Raw genomic sequence first — 19,944 nt, 5'->3', positions numbered from 1 at the left:
AATTTATATTGGCAGAATGTTCACGAGTGAGTTATATCCCATTATTTCTAAAAAAAAAAAAAAAAAAAAACACAACAAAAAAAAACACAACAAAACCACAAAAACCCTGTAAGGCTTCACACTGCCTATAGGACTAAGTTCCCTCTCCTGAGCCAGCTGTCGATACCCTTTACCACACTTGTGTTACCTGTGTCTTCAAATGACTTCCTCTGTGCTGCTCCTTTCTTTGATTATAAATTCCTATCAATATTTAAGAGCCACCTCGAATGTCACCAATCTTTTGTGGTGAGCTTCCTCGACATGCCACCTGTCACCACTACCATCATTATTCCCAGCCTCCTCCTCTGCTTTCACATCCTGGACATGCCTCCAGTATGGTGTCTCCCACACTGGATTATAACAATATCTTCATAAAACAGGCTTACTGACACAATATGAATTTCCTGTTAGGCAGTAAGTTACCTGAGGCAAGGCCTGTATTCCAGTACCTAAAAGGTGCCGTGATCACTATAATATCCATTGTATGTATACATGTGTAAACATATGTGTTTGTGTGTGAGTGTGTGTATATAGTCACGTTAGAAAGCATTTCATCTGGGAAAAGTTGATAAGAGATTCTAGTCTGAAGAAGAAAATCTTACAGTGAAGTAAGTTAACTAAAAAACAAATTTTCAGAGATGCAAAATGGTGGCATTGCCAACAATGGATAAAGGAAATAAAATATTTCTGAAGTGTAATGAAATGTAACTGAATCATAGATGTTTTTAACCAGGAGAAAGGTAGCTGAATCCTTCTGACACAAAGCAGCACATGTATATCTATTCCCTCTTAACGGGTGGTACACTGCTACTGTCACTGTTCTATAAAGGGGTGGAGCACAGGCACAATGAAGACTGAGATTAAATATGGATAAAAGAAATGAAAGGATCTTAAATATTTCAATCAATTTTGCATCAAGTTGCTTATATTATTATTATTTTTTAAGTATTAAAACATTAGACAATCTCACAGTGAACTATACAAATCAGATAGAAAAGGGAAAAGGTATAAAGACCAAATTGGAATGACTACGGATACCCATTATATGTAATTACATGGGCTGAAAACTAATTAAGCTTGATGAAGTAAACTGTTTCCTTCAGTTCTGTTTGTATAAGTCCTTTGAATGTGAAAAGTAGAGCTACATGGACTATTTTTAAAAAGTAGATAACTCAAAGGCCAAAACCACCTTATCAATCACACTAAGATCTGGTGCTTCTGAATTTCAACAAGACTGTAAAAAATAATTTGTATAAAAGTGAAATCAAGTAACTGTAAAAAGATCGGCCTGCATCACATCCACCAGGAAATTCTGGGACCCACTTCTGATGTGGTTACAATGTTCTTGTAAGCTGGAAGAGTTTCAACAGAAAAACATCTGTTATGACAAATGGATTAACGTTTTCTGTTCTGACATGAGGCCTTCCCAAGGAGAAAAATGTCTCAACAGCAATGTCAAGGTTTTCTGCTTCACATTTCTAGGACTCTGGACACCTTTAATAGATGTTTTAAAATTGTTTGCCAAAGATTACTTTTTTTTGCAGACACTCTTTAAATTCAATAGGAAGTCTCTGTTGGCATTTGGAAAAAAGATTAGAGTACACTGAAAGTTCTTTTACTAGTATAAGACTTGTTAATGAAAAAGCCCACATCCCTAAACCCTGTATTCCCACCAATACACCTTCAAATTATTTCTGATGATTCAGTAAGACATATGTAGGCAGCTAGCTGTATGTTTAACTCTTTGGGTCAGCATGCTTGCTGTGGCTTGGATTGAGTAGACTTCCACAGAGTCTGTAGCAAGTCTTAGTCTTATTACACTGACCAGCTCGGGAACCTCAGAATAAATGTTAGCCTTACCGATGCAGTTCTCGCTCTTTACTTCATACCCTGGAGGACAGATGCATCTGAAGGATCCCTCCAAATTCTGACAGGTACCGGGAGAACAAGAACCGGGAAGGGCTACACACTCATTAGTATCTTGAAAGAGAAACAAGAGAAAAATTATTCAAATACGAGGTCACTGTTGCCAAGTGACATAAACATTAATGCAGCTTGGGCTCTCTGTTCCTCCAAGTCACTATGGACAAACACGCCCGAGATTCTCTTTTGACATCTTGGGTATAACTCATTTGACAAGAGGCTAATTTCCTTGTTTTGTTTCCTTTGTCTACTTTTACTGAGACATGGATAGTTTCAAGCTCTACCCCAATAAAAATTGTGCCCATGAGTCATTTCCAATTGTTGGCTTATTCCTTATAAGAAATATTTCCCATGATACCTTAACTTGGTCATGTGATCAGATGATCAAATGAAATGTGAATGAGTCCTTAAGTGGAGCTTGGGGGAGTCACATCATTATTTTACAAAACAACATAAAGACTTTATTATTTAGATACTTACCTATACAGTTCTTTCCATCTGGCGTTAGTTCATAACCTTCATTACATAAACACTTGAAGGAGCCAATTTCGTTAAAACACCGCCCATTTCTGCATACCTGACCAAAAAAGGAACTGCACTCATCTATGTCTGTAAGCAAACAGGAGTTGGATTTTAGGAGAGAGCTCTCACACCTATACTGTGTCACAAGTTGCAACTTAAAAACATATTTCTTGGAACACATTCACAAAAACACTCCACTACAATTCCCCATCAACACAGAGAGAAATGGCTCATATTGTAAGCATCACCTGCCTTATAAGGTCACATAGAGCCCTACTGTATTTCAACCACCAGGGCACATTTTTGATATTAATATAACTCAGGAATTTATGAGCAAATTTATAAGTTGAAGGTTTCAGGTGAAATGTTCCCTTCTTTCCAGTTGAAAAAATATTTCTTTTCCCAGAGGCAGAAGGATATATGAGTTTAACTTGACTGCGTAGCTTGCAAGTGACCTCACCTGGAGATAAGCTGACTATATTCAAAGGACAAGTAATGGAGCATATTAAGTACAGAAAAATCAATTATATTAAAAAGACTAGAATTGCTGACAGAATATAGAATCTGGAGGTGGGGGAACTGGTGTTAGGTCTCCAGTTAAGCTTAGGTTTGACTGCATTTGAGTAATTCTCTGGGTTGCTTGAACATTGTACTGTGATCAGAGCCATGTCCATGTCTTTAGTTCTCCATGGCTGTACAAAGGGTCTGAGAAATGATAGACAAGATGGTGATAGTTGAATAAAATGTCCAATTAACTGAAATATTTTCCCAGTGCAGAATTTTGAGGAAAAAAAAAAAAGAAAGAAAATAAGAAGAGGAAAATATGTTGGGTTAAATTGGAAGATAGGTTTGAGCAGGGATAGTCCCATAATGGTAGAAAGCCTGAGTTACTTTCACATACCTTATAGCAGTGGTTCTTAACCTTTCTAATGCCGCGACCCTTTAATACAGTTCCTCATGTTGTGGTGACCCCCAACCATAAAATCATTTTCGTTGCTACTTCATAACTGTAATTTTGCTACTGTTAATGAATCGTAATGTAAATATCTGTGTTTTCCGATGGTCTTAGGTGACCCTGCTAGCAGTTCTCAACCTGTGGGTCACAACCCACAGGTTGAGAACCGCTGCTGTAGAGCCTAAGACCATCAGAAAACACAGATATTCACAAATTATGAAGTAGCAACGAAAATAATTTTATGGTTGGGGGTCACCACAACATGAGGAACTGTATTAAAGGGTCACGGCATTAGAAAGGTTGAGAACCACTGCCTTACAGGATCATGTGAATTAAGAGATGTAATGTTTAAAGTACCAGTATAGTGCCTGGCACATGATAAACAAGAAATACTGTCAACGCTGGTTGTCATTTCTCTTACTATCTCCTCCATCACATATAGGCACCTCCCCTACTCACTAGCAATTATTATTTTCATCAATATCTGTTAGGGGCAAAGGCTAAAATCCTGTACGAGTAGACAGTATTATTTTCCACTGAGAATCTAAAGTTGGTCCCAAAATGATATCATCACATGCTGTTTTTGTGGGAAAAGGCATCATCCCTGGCTTCAAAGCTGCCGGAAAATAGAGTTTCAACACACAGCATGTTGTTAAGTTGGAGACTGTCAGTATTTGAATATAAATCAAGAATGGAATATATTAAATACTAGTAATGGAATATATTAAATACTAGTAATAATGCTGAAACAATGACAGGTCTATCTTCAATGCCATTTAAGAGGTAAAAACATAACCCCAAACCACAGCACAGCGTTAATACATCTACTATCACCTGCATGGCCCTTTGCCCTGAATCGACTGGCTGATGAAGTACTCAGCACAGCAGATGGTTTTGTGATTATTTACGCCAATACTAAGGCTTGAGTTAACTAGAAATTCGTCAGCGGTATCACATAGCTTTTGGCAAACATTTGCAATTTTAATGATAAAAATATTTATTCTCTGGTCTTATTTTTCATTTCAGTATATAGTGTGGAAACAAAGCAGAAGCAATAAAACACCAACACAGACTGAATACTTACCCAGACAATCATTATTATGAGTGAGTTCAAACCCTGGATAGCAGAGGCAGTTATAGGATCCAACAGTGTTTTTACAGGTTCCATTTCCACATGGGTGCCGCTCACACTCATCCACATCTACAAAGAAACATTGGCTCAAAGGAATTTGGTATTTAATAATTATAAAAACATAGCCTATTAAACATTCACATTATCTTAAACTATTGATTTACTTAGATTGTTCTCATTCAGCACAAGGAACTCCTATTTATTTAAGGAAAATGAGTATGAGGTAGAGAAAACTCTGAATTACAAAATTACTAGAGGCCCGGTGCATGAAATTTGTGCACGGGGGTGGGGGGGTGTCTCTCAGCCCAGCCTGCATCCTCTCACAATCCGGGACCCCTCGGGGGATGTCAGGCCTAAACCGGCAGTAGGATATCCTTCTCGCAATCCGGGATGCTGCATGCACCAGTGGCCACACTTTTCATACAGGTGAAAGGCATCTTGCTGTTGTATGGGCAGCTATGTTTTTTTTTTTTTGCCCGGATTATAAAAAGTAGTACATAACATGATCCTTCTGAGGAATTAGTACCATTTTCCCCATCTTATGGGTGGAAAAACTGAAGCAGAGAGAAGTTAAGTAATTGGCTTTGTCACAGTTATAAGTGTCAGAATCAGGGCTGACCACAAAATGTGCAAGCCAGCATCCATGTATGTCATTGCTGCATCATCCTGTTTTTTCAGTGTTAGAGTAGCCTTGCCAGGTTTTAATTTTTAAATCTAAGAGACTGTTCCCAATATATAGGGTAAGGTCCCTAGGTCTGGCTGGCAATCAGGGCCATCTGTGGGGTGACCAGCGGGCAGAGCAATGGGGGGCCCCTGCTGGCACCCACCTTGGCTGGTGGCCTGGCGCCACCTGCTGGCCGGCCCCACCCCTCGCTGCCACAGCCAGTGTGTGTCATAGCGACTGGTCATTTCGCCTTTCAGTTGATTTGCATATTAGGGTTTTATTATATAAGACTAGAGGTCTGGTGCATGAAATTCATGCACGGCAGGGGGGGGGGGTGTTCCTCAGCCCAGCCTGCACCCTCTCCAATCCGGGATCCCTCTCACAATCCAGAACCACTGACTCCTAACTGCTCACCTGCCTGCCTGATGCCCCTAACTGCTCTCCCCTGCTGTTCTGATCCCCCTAATTGCTCTCCCCTCCTGGCCTGATCCCCCTAACTGCCTAACTGCTTTCCCCTGCTGGCCTGATCCCCCTAACTGCCTATCTGCTCTCCCCTCCTGGCCTGATCCCCCTAACTGCCTATCTGCTCTCCCCTCCTGACCTGACCCCCGCTAACTGCCTATCTGCTCTCCCTTCCTCTCCATGCCCTTTGGACCCCCAGCGCAGGTGTGCTGAGAGCTCTCTGCCAAGGCCCCGCTCCCATTCTGATTGGTCGTTAGGTGATGGCATCCCAGACAATTTGCATATTCCTCTATTATTAGATAGATAAGAAACAGTGCCATTTAATGACTGACAGGCACATGTAACACTCAGAATGAGGCTAAGCAAGCATCCCCTTAGTGGAGATGTTTTAACAAACAGTTTGCTTGTCAATTATAGGGAAACTAATCTTTTGAAACACTAAAATAATTGTGTTCTATTAAGCATTATTAAACACTCCTCCAGACATTTTTAAACCTTAATTTAATCAACACAACAAAATACACTTTATGTCCTAGCATTTATGAATTAGTGAAACCCAAATTTAAGAAGTTAATTAAAACTCAGTATCATTAGCCTTCAAAACAATGAAATTAAGAAAATATTTAAAAGGTCATTCTCATATAAGAGACCCGATTTTCTGGACTATGAATTTCAGGCTGCTGAGACTCCTCTACTATACAAAAAGAAGATACTGGTCCTTAGGAAGGAAGCATTGTTTCAGAGAGGTATTACCAAGGAGTCTATCTGACTTTTATCCTGGGTGAATTGTTAGGATTGAGGGCAGATTTCTCCATATGAATTTCTGAATCGTAAATCTCATTTTTTTTTTTAGCAAATCATATTCTCTAAGAGTACAGCCAGGGGAAGCATGTATAAGCAAGCATTCTCAGAATGTTCCTGCAAATAGGACCAGATTCTGTTTGTCCTTTGTATAAGCATCTCCTAGAGAACTTTTCCTAGGGACAAGTCCATAGGGGGGTCTTTAGGAGGCAATGAATAAATATTTTCCTGGTGGTTCTCACTATGTGGCAGCTATACCATACACTAGTTTTGCAGTAATGAAATCTGACTTCACTCTTCATATAGATAGTATCTTGAATACCAAAAGAGTAGATGCACAACTTTAGCTTTCCTAAACTGGGAACATGCTAATTATAAATATTCAAGTTATAATTTGATTTTCCTCCTTCAAGCTCAAAGCATGGAGAACTCTTTCTGCAGAACCAGAGCCAGTGGCTGACATCAGATTTAAAGAGTTACTCTGAGTTCCAAGGCGCCCAGCCATCTGTTTTTGAAATCTTATTAGCCAATAGCTCAGCAATTACTTACTAAACACTATTATTGCTTAACTAATCATTACATTGGCTTCTGTTGCTTCTAAAAATGTCTCTAAGAGTTAAAACACAAACGAAGCAGATAAATCCATGTGTTCAGTGATTTGGGGGGGGGGGGGAAAGTGTATGCATATATGCATGTATGTATGTGCATGTATATATATTCATTTCAATACTGTCACTCTTACTAATCCCTTTTCTTGAGTGGTACCAGAAAGGGTGAAGGGCAGCTGGTACTGCACTGACTTCCACATGACCCCGAGTGTCCCAGAGCCCAGGTTAAACATGTGAAATTCATCTGGGGAAAAAGGTTGGAACACTGAACCGAGGAACATTTGTAAGCAGTGTGTCCCTGGCTTGAAAATTTTATATTGAATGAAACCATAAACAGTTTAGCATAGTTAACTTTTTGCAAGATTGTTTCTTATAAAGACATGTTAATTTGGCAAGTGACCAAACTGTAATCTCTTCTGGATGCTCAGCTCCATTTCACTCCTGGAACGAATGTTCTCCTCTTACCCATGCACATGGTCTGGTCCTGAGAAGCCTTAAAGCCGTTGTGGCAGATGCACTGGTAACTTCCTTGCAAATCAACACACAGGCCATGACTGCAAACATTAGGAATTTCTAAACATTCATTGCGATCTGAAACAAAAATAAGACACGTTACACATATCTGATTTTTATTAAGATTCCTTCATTTCTTTCACAGGCATGTTTCTATAACCTGTTATTAATTATTACAGATAGTCTGAAAATGAACCATGACAACAACTGAATCAAAACAAAGCAAGGCTTTCAAGCATCCAAGTCTCTCTCTTTTAAAACCATGCAATTTTTACATGTTGATTGCTATCTCAAAGATACTATTTTACTTTTGGGTCCATTCTTAGGAAAATCCACTGAAGGGACCTCTTTTCTGAACAAAATAATCTAATGTGTATGGTGAAATAGGTTCAATATCAATGAATGGATTTACTAGGAAAATCTTTCCAAATTATTTTTGGAAATAATTTTTGATAGAAAAGCACACATGACTTTTCATTGTAGGAAATCTAAAGAATGTGGTGCTCAGTGCTAAAGGATGAAATTAGTCTCCTTCTTACCCACACAGGCTCCGTTGGGTGAGAGCTTGAAACCCGCAGCACATTCGCAGCGGTAACTGCCAGGACTATTGATGCAGTCCGCGTTTCGCTGGCAGAGATTGTCGCCATTGCTGCACTCATCAATATCTGGAAGAGCAACAATTTCATTATTGCATTAGTTAGTATCACATTCACCATTTGGTGATCAACTCCTACACACTGAGAAAGGAGCTGTAAAAAAATCACAAAGCTGTCCAAATCATAAAGCTGTCTAAACCATTTATGTCTGCCAAACTTATGTGGATAAAGGTCATACATCATTGAGATTACCTTCACAGACCAGGAGTAGATCATTGTAACTGAATCCTGTAGGGCATTCACAGCGGAAACTGCCAATCTGGTTGATGCACACACCATTTGCACAAATGCCTGGAATCTCTTTACATTCATCAATGTCTGAAATTGAACAGATTTGATCAAATATATGTGGTTCTGCTTAATGTACTTACCATAGAACCTTGTATAATGCTGTGTGTACACTGGAATGCAAACACACAGTGTCACAGAAATCAGTTCTATACTGGTATGAATGACTTTGTGCTTCATAAAAGCATAAAGACCATAAAATACACTATTTCCTTTAAACAGTGATGGAAAAATTTAAGTAAGCTGACCAAATATACCAAGTGCTTTTACTGTCAATGTAGCAAATGAACTTCTTAGGGAATCACACCTCCTCTTCAGGTTACAAGATAAAGAAAGCTATGCTTTCTTAATTTTATGTACTTTTTTATATGTGCATTGCTAATAGAGACTTAAAATTACATTATTTTTATAATCTTTGAGGAAAAGTAGAATGAGAAATAGAAAGTACATTTAAAAGGAAGGAAGGGATACAGCAAAAATACAGCCAAAACTTAAACATATATGTATGAAAATAACAAGTAAAAGTTAAAATAGGGAGGGTTATTTGGAATCACGCAATGTAATGTTCATGAATAGGAAAACTAGTTTTAGCTTGACATGTACTAGTATGAAATCTTGAGATACCCACATAACTATCATAACTTAATCAACAGACTATGTCAATACAATAATACCATTATTAGTACTTGATTAGATTCTGTCAACATGTTATCTCTTTCTTGTCTACCTATATTAGATCAGAATTCAGATTATTACATTTTATGGTATTTCAAACTTTAAAGACATTCAATAGATTTTTACAAAATGCTACATAGATATATTAAAATAAGCATAATATGTAAAAACTCACCAACAGCTTTTCCTGTGTGAATGTCAAAGGTGAATCCAGGAATATTTCCACATATGGTTTTAAAGTCAGCTTTAAAATACAAACAAACCAAATTCACTCTTAAAATTCTCAAACTCCTTCAAAACAACATTTTACATAGCAACACTTTCACTGCCAAATATATCTTATATTATTCACAACTAGACATTTTAATTATATTTATTTGAAAACAATACCTGCTCCTAGATCCAAAGAGTAGGTCTAAGCATTCTTTACCATTATTGTTACTATTTTTAATTGTTATTGTCATCATTAACTTTTTAATGCTCTGATATTAGAAGATAAATCATTATAAGATAAAGTATATACTTTAGGAGACATAAATTATTTTTTTTATATGCAGGGCTTTAAAAATGATCCAATTTATATAGATTGAAAAATGAGATTTGAGTACATATTTTTAAAAAGGATTACTCATTGCACAAAGGCATAGGCATAAAAATAATCCTGTAGTGGTCAAGTGGGTTAATAATGAATAATAAATGAGACATAAATTTTGTCTTTTTTAAAACGTAAGTGTCTATTTGTTAAAATGAAACTTGAGGCATCAAAAACAATATATTATAGAGAATATAAGAGTTATCCCTACACATAATTCACCAAACTAATAGAAATTAAAACAAATTCCTATTTTTAATAAGCAGGTTACTACCGATGCCCACTGCTACACACATGAGCAAATCTCTTGAAAAGAGTATCAGGTAAAATATATATAGCATACTATATACTCCAAGTGCTATCAGGGTAGGCTCTTTGTCTATTTCATCCACCATGCATCCAGAAGATATAGAGAGGCACATAACAGAAGGTTTCTAATTGCCTGGAAACTTGTGAACTGTAATTTATATATATCACCTCGTTTAACCATCATTATAACCATATTAATTAATTACTGTCATTGTGGATTTATTGGTCCTATTTTATATGTGAGGAATCAGTTTCAGAAAGGATAAATTATATAAGGTCAGACAATAAGTGGCAGAACTTCAATTTACACATAGATCTTCTCCCAAACCTAAGCTCTTTACTTCCTTTTACAAAAAAAAAGTGGTATTTCATTCCCCAAACCAATTTTCAATTTCTAACTGATGGAGTTTTTAAATTAGAGACTTGTAAAAATGTTTCTATTTGATTTTTCGAAACAAAACTATGGCAAGATAGGGTTAAGAAAATCCATTTGCCCATTGAATTTTAGCCACCAAGAAAGATCCCATGTGTCACTTTTTATCAAATTTCTCATTAATTTTTCACCATCACATTCAATGAAACATTTCAATACATATATTCTAAGTAATATCTTGTAGCAAATGCATAGTCATTGTTTCTCATTTGTCCTATTGGATAAACTAATTCTTAGTATCTAAAACTATTAAAAATGAACACTTTCCAGGTCATAAACAAACCAAACTAGGCAACAGTTTTAAGATAATTTTTTTGCTTGTCTCTATTTTCTTTCAAAAGAATCTGTGCTTGTAAAACACATTTTACCATGTAACATCAGTTCTATTTTCTGCCTAAAAATTTCAGAAAGTTTGATGGGGGAAAATGCTAAAGACTATTTTAACAAAAAGTTGCTTTCCTATAAAGTTTGCTCATATACATTTTTTGCATATACACCGAGTGGCCAGATTATTATGATCTCTGAACACATAATAATCTGGCCACTCAGTGTGTGTGTGTGTGTGTGTGTGTGTGTGTGTGTGTGTGTGTGTATATACTAGTGACCTGGTACACGAAATTCGTGCACATTAAAAGGGGATTAATTAGAGGAAATAATTTAATATTGCTATTTGCCCTTTCTCTATAATACAAGTGTCAGAGATGAAAGAAAATTAGTGAAATGTATATGAAAACCTTCCTCCTGTCAGAGTCTGGGGCACACCACGCGACCCAGAGTCAAGTCCCCACCCACCCACATGAACCTCAAAATTGTGTGAGACCCAGACCCGGCTGGCCCGCCCCCCTCCCACTTTGGGCTTGATCCAGACCCGGCCAGTCCCACCCTTGTCAAGCCCTGCCGGGCAGGGGGGTATGGCCTGAGGTCCCCCAGCCCAGACCGGGGTGGGAGGCGTGCTTGAGGTCCTCCATCAAGCCCCGCCAGGTGGGGGACATGGCCTGAGGTCCCCCGTCAAGCCCCGCCAGGCGGGGGGGGGCACAGCCTCAGGTCCCCCGTCTAGCCCTGCTGGGCGGGGGTGCGGCCTGAGTTCCCCCAACCAAGCACTGGGGGTGCACCTTGAGGTCCCCCATCAAGCCCTGCTGGGTGGGGGACATGGCCTGAGGTCCCCTGTCAAGCCCAGCCAGGCAGGGGGGCGCAGCCTCAGGCCCCTGGCCTGGTGCTGGGGTGGGGGGCATGGCCTGAGGTCTCCTGTCAAGCCCTGCAGGGTGGGGGACACGGTCTGAGGTCCCCTGTCAAGCCCCATGGGGGCGGGGGTGGGCGTAGCCTCAGGTCCCTGCTGATAGCTTGTTAAGGCTCCTTACGGCAGTGGTCGGCAAACTGCGGCTCGTGAGCCACATGCGGCTCTTTGGCCCCTTGAGTGTGGCTCTCCCACAAAATACCACGGCCTGGGCAAGTCTATTTTGAAGAAGTGGCATTAGAAGAAGTTTAAGTTTAAAAAATTTGGCTCTCAAAAGAACTTTCAATCGCTGTACTGTTGATATTTGGCTCTGTTGACTAATGAGTTTGCCGACCACTGCCTTATGGGAACTTGGCCTCAGCTGTGGGTGCAGCCATCTTTGTGATGGAGTGATGATCAATTAGCATATTCCCTCTATTAGGTAAGATATTAGAGGCCTGGTGCATGAATTCGTGCATGGGTGGGGTCCGGCCAGCCTGGCCAGGGGGAGGGGACATGGGCAGTTGGCTGGCCTACCTGCTGGTCTAACCCCTGGTTGAGGGGACAATTTGCATATTAGCCTTTTATTATATAGGAATATACACTGAGTGGCCAGATTATTATGCGTTCAGAGATCATAATAATCTGGCCACTCAGTGTATTTCAAAACTGAACTAAAAAAGACACACCTTACTGAACTTGGTAGAGTTTAAATTACCACAAGTTTTTCATCAAAATATTACATCTTCCAGGTCTATCCCAATGACACAAAAGTAAGTATTCAATAAATATTTGTTCAGTGAATAAAGGAAGAGTTAACCAGCATGGTATAAGATAATGAATTTAAACGGACCAGTGCTATAAACATTAACTCTTCAGCAATGGGGCTCGTTTTCAGGATCCAAACTCCTATTCAACAGATAGATTAGAAATTAGTGTTTCAATCACAAAGAGGGCCACTTGGGCTTCAGAACTGAGCATGTCTGGTTTTAGTATGTTTGCTTTTACTATACTGCCACCTATATTCGTGTGCCACTGATTTGGCCTTCAGCAGAAGCATGAGCTATGTGCTTACCTGTTCCTGGTGTTGGGCAAGGTTCACAAGGTTTGTTCCAGGCTTTTCCCACATTGTATGTGCAGCAGCACATCCTCTTTGTCACATTAAAAGGCAACTCATTCTCACAGGTGGTTCCATTATAGCTTCGGTAGCAAAAGCTTTTTCTCATGTCTACATATAGAAAAACTAATAAGCCAACCAATCATATCAGCAAGCAGCTAATAATGAAGCCTACGCACCTGGATATGCCAAAGTGTCTCCGTTAACACAACTCTAAAAAGTTTCTCAGTCATTTAGGGGTATTTTAAAATAATTCTTTAAGTTGACCATAAATCATTTTTAGGTTAACATCTCTCCTGTTTTTAAATAAGGGATTTCATTTCTAATTTTCTTGGGAAACAAAGTTAATAAATATTTGTTTCTATATTTAAAGGCATTTATTTTAAAAAGTACTACGTATTACATTTTAAATGTTCTCATTTGTAGAATAATGTTCACCATATACAAATGAAAAATTAAAATTATTTAAAGACATGTAATTGTAACATTTGATGAAATTTTCTACTTCAGACTCATTAAAAAAATGAAACAATTTCTTTTTTTAACCTTGAAGTATAGCTGATATACAATGTTATATTAGTTTCAGGTGTACAACATAGTGATTCTATATTGATATACCTTAGGATGTGATCATCACATGTTTAGTAACCATCGCTCATCATACAAAGTTATTACAATGCTATTGACTATATTCCCTGTGCTGTACATTACAGTCTCATGACCTATTTATTAAGGGGTAACAAAAAAATGTAACTACACAGCCAAAGTTCAAAAACATGATACAGAGCCAGAAGTTTATAAGACTTAATCATTCATGAAGATTTAATTTCCATATTTTACGCAATAATTCTGAGATATAAGCACCTTACATGGGGAGTCAACAGCTGTGACCTAATTAATCTCAGAGACCTTTACGTACCCATGCAGTTGTGGCCTCCGTTGACCTGCATGTATTCAGGTGGGCAAATGCAGGTGTAATTTCCCAGAGTGTTGTAGCAGGTCCCAGGCCCACACACACCAGGATGTGCAAAACACTCATCAATATCTAGAGTAGACAAGAATATCCATTAATTAAGATATTTCCCCACGAGTCTATATTACTTAAACTACTGAACAAAAGCATAAGATGATTCCCTAAAGTCATATTTTCATAAAATTCAGGATTTAAAGCAATTACATTGGAAATACTTCAAAATATGATGTATCTTTCTTTAAAAGAAACAATCAAATATTAAAAAATATAAATGATTAAAAGAAATTATTTCAAAGTGGCAGAAAATAATTTAAATGGCACCTGCATCTTTTTATTGAAATTTCATATTCTTCAAATGGAATTGCTTTAAAGTGTACTTTCCTCTTATGTCATTTAAACTAAATTTTAGTGTCAACTTTAAACTGAATCCAGTTAGGAGAGCCTTTCTGTTCATAGTTACTTTCAAATTAGTACTCATTAAGAGATTCTAGAAGCCTTGCAATTGCTGATTGTTCTCCTTACTAAATCATATTCCTTCCAGATGTATTTATTTAACATGTTCCAAAAGAAAGGTTATAATGGAGATGTTTACATGTTTAATGTTCATCTTTAGAAGCCTTCAGTGGTACCATCAATAAACATTGAGATTTACCTGTAAGCCAGGACTCATAGCTACAAAGATGAGTAAGCTACAGACCTTGCCTCAAGAAGCTCCCAGTCCTGTGGGGAGATGGCCCCCTAAAAGGATGACTATGGTGCCAAGTGATAAGTGGGGGATGGAAGCAAGAAAGATATCTGCATCACCTTTGAATTTCTTCATAGTGGTCCAACATGTAGTCCAACATTTTAAAATTACTGAAAAATATTAACTTAATAGTCTCATTCAAGTTTACCTATAATCCTAGTCAATATTTGCAATAACTTATTTGATATTGAATGTTTTCCCCCTACTCTGGTTTTCCCCATTTATATTTAATTAACCCATTTACTCAGAGAAAACCAATAGTAAATTACAGCAAATGAGCTGTGAATTTATCTAGCAGCGTTGACATGAGAAGAAAAAAAGCTATGAACCCATCTCAACAGATACTTGGATAGAATGTGAGGATGGAGCCTTTTCCCCAGGCCTGATCAGGAATTTTGTTTTAAATGGCTCTGATTGCTTTTTAGGTGCAGATTCACCTCACCTTCACAGATGCGGGTTTCCTCGCTGAGGTAGTATCCCTGTGGGCACTCACACTGGAAGCTCCCGAAAGTGTTGATGCAGTTTCCTCCCTGGCAGAGACCTGGTAACTCCTGGCATTCATCAATGTCTGCACAAAGGGAGATAGCTCACTTACAACAAAGACCATCCCAAAAGATAAGAGTTTCTGTTAACGCTTCCAAACCCTCCATGCGCCTGCGTGAATGCACACTTAGACAGCAGGTTTATTCTGTCCATGGAGATTCTTGGCTTTGTTGTGGAATTTTGCTATAATCTGAGAAGTTTTAAAGTAAATTGGGGATTATTAAAGTTGGGGGATATCAGTAAAGACATCTTCTCTGTGGAACAGACATCGGATCTGCAGTGGGTCATATCTTTCTGACTTCAAGTTGTTATTTAGCATCCTGGTAATTGACTGTCCATCTGTAATTTTGCAAAATAATCTTGTTGGGATTGCTCCACAACTTTTTTTTTAAACCAGCTTTTCTCTCAAGTAAACGCTTGACCTTGGTTACATACTGGAGCTGTACTCACCTTCTAAAATGATTGTGATGGGGTTAGGTCTGAAGCCCTCACCTCCAGGACACAAGGTGTAATATTCAGCTACAAAACAATGATAAAGAAGAGATTTGACACCTGTGTCCGAGTGGCTGAGACAATGAACAGGGGAGGTATCTACAGTTTCCTTAGTACCTTTACAAATACATTTCAAAGTATATTACATATTACACAAAATAAGATAATTACTTCATAAATTATATAGACAGGATAACAAAAACCATTTGTTTTTAATTGAAGAAAAAACTCCTTTGCAGACAATTTATATCACCACTTTTTTGGCCAGTAAATAAAAACTCAGCAATTGACAAGTTTCATCTATGTCCCTATCAGAACACATGTTTCAACTTAAGGCATAATATGATTGACTTCAGGAATACAACACAGCTCTGAACCTGAACTAGAACAACCTCTGAGAAAACCAGAAATGATCTAATTTATATGATACCATGGAGAATTGATATTATCACCATTCATATTGGTTAATTTTTTTTCTTTTTATCATATCATGAAAAACAATAAGAAGAGGAGAATTCAAATTCGCTTTATATAAAACACTATTGGCTGGTTCAGCATAATCATTGAAAGTAATCCAAAGGTAAACTTTTGGCCCTCACACTATTTCTCCCATCCCCGGCACAAAGAATAAAATTGCAACTAGTCTTCAGCTACCAGAGTTTGTTCCCTTCCTCTTCTTCAGCTCCATACTCACTGCTATTGACAGGGGGGCATGTCTCGCAGGGGTTCCCCCAGGCCTTCCCTAGGGAGCAGCAGCAGGAGGAGCGACTGACGCCCACCCCAATTTCGGTGTTGCAGGACAGGCTTCCATCTCCTCGAGGACCGAACTTCAGGTAGCAGTTGCCCACGCGGTTGTCTGCAGAGCAACATAGGAGCTTAAAATTGCCCTTCACGTAGTAAGAATTCCTTTTAAGAGAAAGATCACTCAACCGATGAGAAATTCAAGCTCTTGTACATTAGTATAAAAGGTTAATTTTCATCCTCAGTACAAAACAATCTTTTGCATAGTGAAACAACCTTACTAGAAATTTTAATAATAATTGAATCCTAAATAACTCAAATTTTTATTTTATATTTTGTTTTGGTTTTGAGGATACAGTATATATACCTGAATGGTCCTATGAATGCAATGAACTGTCAGCTGTCATGCATGAACCCAAAACGTATCCATTTTGTAAAAACTGATTCCACATTTCAAACACATCTCTAGTAGGTTCTTGCTTAACATAACTGCTCGTTCTTGCATCATTAAAACACATGTCTGAAGACATTTCTGAAAACTTTGACAGCTCATAATTTTGTTGATGAGAGGGCAGCTATTTTCTTTGCTCCACAAGTGGACCTATTTTCACTTTCAGAGAGTCAACACCAATTAGATTCATCAATGACTTCCTTTATTTCTACATCACATATTTCCTTCCAATAACACTTGTCTAAACACTTGGCTTCACCATTTGTCTATCTAAGAATCTATCAATTAAATTTTGGATATGGGAGAAATAAGAACCTGGGATGATTCCGGTTCTTGTCAAATACTACATGTTGAATTTCTTACTGACTAATAGACAAGAATACCACATTTCCTTTGTTTATAGAAATATATAATTCACCCATTCTTTGGTTCTTGAATGTGAAAAATTCCATGTAGGATATCAGCCTCTGAAGACTCATAGCCTGGCATTTTGCTTATAAGATCCATTTCACCATTTTATTTTATTTATTTTTTATTTTTTTTTAATATATTTTATTGGTTTTTTACAGAGAGGAAGGGAGAGGGAGAGAGAGTTAGAAACATCGATGAGAGAGAAACATCGATCAGCTGCCTCCTGCACACCTCCTACTGGGATGTGCCCGAAACCAAGGTACATGCCCTTGACCGGAATCGAACCTGGGACCTCTCAGTCCGCAGGCCGACGCTCTATCCACTGAGCCAAACCGGTTAGGGCAACCATTTCACCATTTTAGAATCCAGACTAGAGTGCTGGTCTCTGTTGCATTCATCTTCTGACACATCTAACAACTGTAAAATGTTTTCCACTGTCAATTTTCTTCTTGCCATTATGGCCAGAAAGTGAAAACTTCTAATTTTTCAACTGTGTTCAATAAATGCTCAAAGGAGGTTCAAAATATAGTGTCTCCAGTCTTCTTTTACACCTTCTTGAAAGGTGATGTAATAATCCCTTGGGCAACACAACAACAAAATTGAAAAATGATGCAACAGTGACATTTTATTTCACCATTGTATCATCATTGTAGGTGACACCATCATTTTCCACTTTATAATGATATTCTTTGTTTTTAGCATCATTGGGCATAACTAATGAGTAATGATGAATAAAATGGTTCAAAACAAAAGAAAAATAATATCACTAACATCTCATATCATGCAATTTCACACTTACAAAAGGGTCCAGTGAACCATCATGGTATTTGTGAAACAGAATGAGTCTTTATTCTTTGGAAAACCTCTAAGGAAGGATAAAGCCATGAAGTATCAACCCATATAAACAGAATTGCTCTAAAAAGAAACTAAAAAAAAAGAAACTGACTACTATATACTGATAGTTAATCTGAGTACCGCAGTCCAATCTCTGCAGGGCTGTCCTGATCTATACTTCTACCAGCAGAACAGAGGGACCTTTGAGGTCCCTGGGACCAACCCCTCACATTACCCAGTCTAATTGTTGCCTGTCTATTAGATATAAAGAAATATTTATATAATTGTTTTAATTTGATTTTTCTTACTCATAATAGTTTTGGGTATTAGTTTATGTTTGTTACCTTTTGGAGTACTTCCTTTTATTAGTTGCCTTTTCATAGCTTTTTTTTGCTCCAAGAAAGCTTTTAAGAAATGCTGAGGCTCCAGGGACTGCATTTCTGGGAGCAAAGCAGGCATCAAAATAATATTAAGGCTCCAAATGGGATTTTACTATACAGCTAGGGTTAAGAACCACTTTGTGACCTGTGTTGTTGCTTCTTCTCTGACTCCTTTCCTCATGCTCCTGCCACTCACTCCACTCCTGCTCCTCGGCCTCATTGCCGTGTCTCCAACACCAGTGTTCTCCTGCTACAGGCTCTTTGCACTGGTTGCTCCTTTGCATTGAAGGCATCTCCTCTCAGAGGTCCAGTCAGCTTGCTCCCTCCTTTAAGACTCTGACTCTCCCATGCTCCAAATAACAGCACTTATCCTACAACTACCTCAAGTATCAGAATTTCTTCTCACTATGTCTTTCTCCATGCCACCAGAATGGAAACACAAAAGCAGAGAATTTGGTTACTCTGTTCCCTCTGCAGCCCCTAGGACAGGAAGCACTCAATATTTACTGAACAAACAATTCTGAAGGCAAAAGTCAGAACTCGGAGGAGCCATACACCATAACTCAATATATTCTCTAAAATTTGTAAACAATATAAAATTGCATATAAAACACAGCAGCAAACATTCCCTCACATACTGCAAGGTCTGTAAAACTGACGCTGAAGACAGTGGGCAGATTCGTACTGAAGCAAGAATTTTCTTATATTTTTGTCTTCTGTCAAGAAATTCTCCAGACCACTTACTTCTCTAGTGAAACACTCACTACGGCAGATGGCAAAAGCTGGACAATTATTTTATAAAGATCAGAGACATCAGGAACATTGAAGACAGATTCTAACCATTGTTACTGCCTTCTTTGCTTCTCCCCAATCTCACAACTTGCTTCACTCCAATGGTTTGGCTCAAGAAATCCAGTTCTCCTATTCCTCTCCTCTCATCATTCACTTATTACACCCTTACATAACCCTGCTCGTAGGAGAGATAAATGTAGTAATCCATTAGTTCTACCACTTGGAGCTGTTCTGGCCAATGCACTGGACAGGGCGCCTAGCAGTTTAGGACTGGGCCTCAGCTCTGCCATTTGCAAGCCCTGGTTCCCAAGCCTGTGAGAGGAGGAAGTTGGAGAGATGTCTTGAAAATTTGTTTCTAAATATGACTTGGCAGATAACAATGGCCATATAATTCGATAATCTAGACTCTCTTAAGGAAAAGGACTGTTTTGTTTGCAAATTAATTGTAGCAAATACTCACCACAGTTCATTGCCAAGAGAGTTTGAATATTCAGCTTTAAATAATTCTATTTGTTTGTTTCAGATAGCTTTTACTTACCAACACAACCCACACCAGTAGGGTTCAGCTGGAAATCAGGTGGGCAGTTACACTCATAACGACCAGGTGTGTTGACACACAGGCCATTTACACAGTTTATGGGATCTGCACATTCATCAATATCTAGGAAAAACATTTAAAA

General features: G+C 38.3%; 1 protein-coding gene across 1 annotated transcript in view; it reads right to left on the bottom strand.

Moving 5' to 3' along the window:
* FBN2 (fibrillin 2) overlaps positions 1-19,944 on the bottom strand; it is a gene marked incomplete at both ends in the record, with an annotated part of 272,359 nt that overhangs the window by 32,690 nt on the left and 219,725 nt on the right. The window contains 13 exons of the mRNA XM_080678695.1: positions 1,900-2,019; positions 2,443-2,571; positions 4,524-4,640; positions 7,572-7,697; positions 8,159-8,284; positions 8,468-8,593; positions 9,414-9,482; positions 12,861-13,013; positions 13,822-13,947; positions 15,063-15,188; positions 15,614-15,682; positions 16,350-16,511; positions 19,803-19,925. Coding sequence (XP_080534821.1) covers positions 1,900-2,019; positions 2,443-2,571; positions 4,524-4,640; positions 7,572-7,697; positions 8,159-8,284; positions 8,468-8,593; positions 9,414-9,482; positions 12,861-13,013; positions 13,822-13,947; positions 15,063-15,188; positions 15,614-15,682; positions 16,350-16,511; positions 19,803-19,925 — 1,572 coding nt within the window. The remainder of the gene's footprint in view (positions 1-1,899; positions 2,020-2,442; positions 2,572-4,523; positions 4,641-7,571; positions 7,698-8,158; positions 8,285-8,467; positions 8,594-9,413; positions 9,483-12,860; positions 13,014-13,821; positions 13,948-15,062; positions 15,189-15,613; positions 15,683-16,349; positions 16,512-19,802; positions 19,926-19,944) is intronic.

This window comes from Plecotus auritus (genome assembly GCF_963455305.1).
Source record: "Plecotus auritus genome assembly, chromosome: 7".
Taxonomy (NCBI): Eukaryota; Metazoa; Chordata; class Mammalia; order Chiroptera; family Vespertilionidae; genus Plecotus; species Plecotus auritus.
This window is presented reverse-complemented; position numbering and strand designations above follow the sequence as displayed.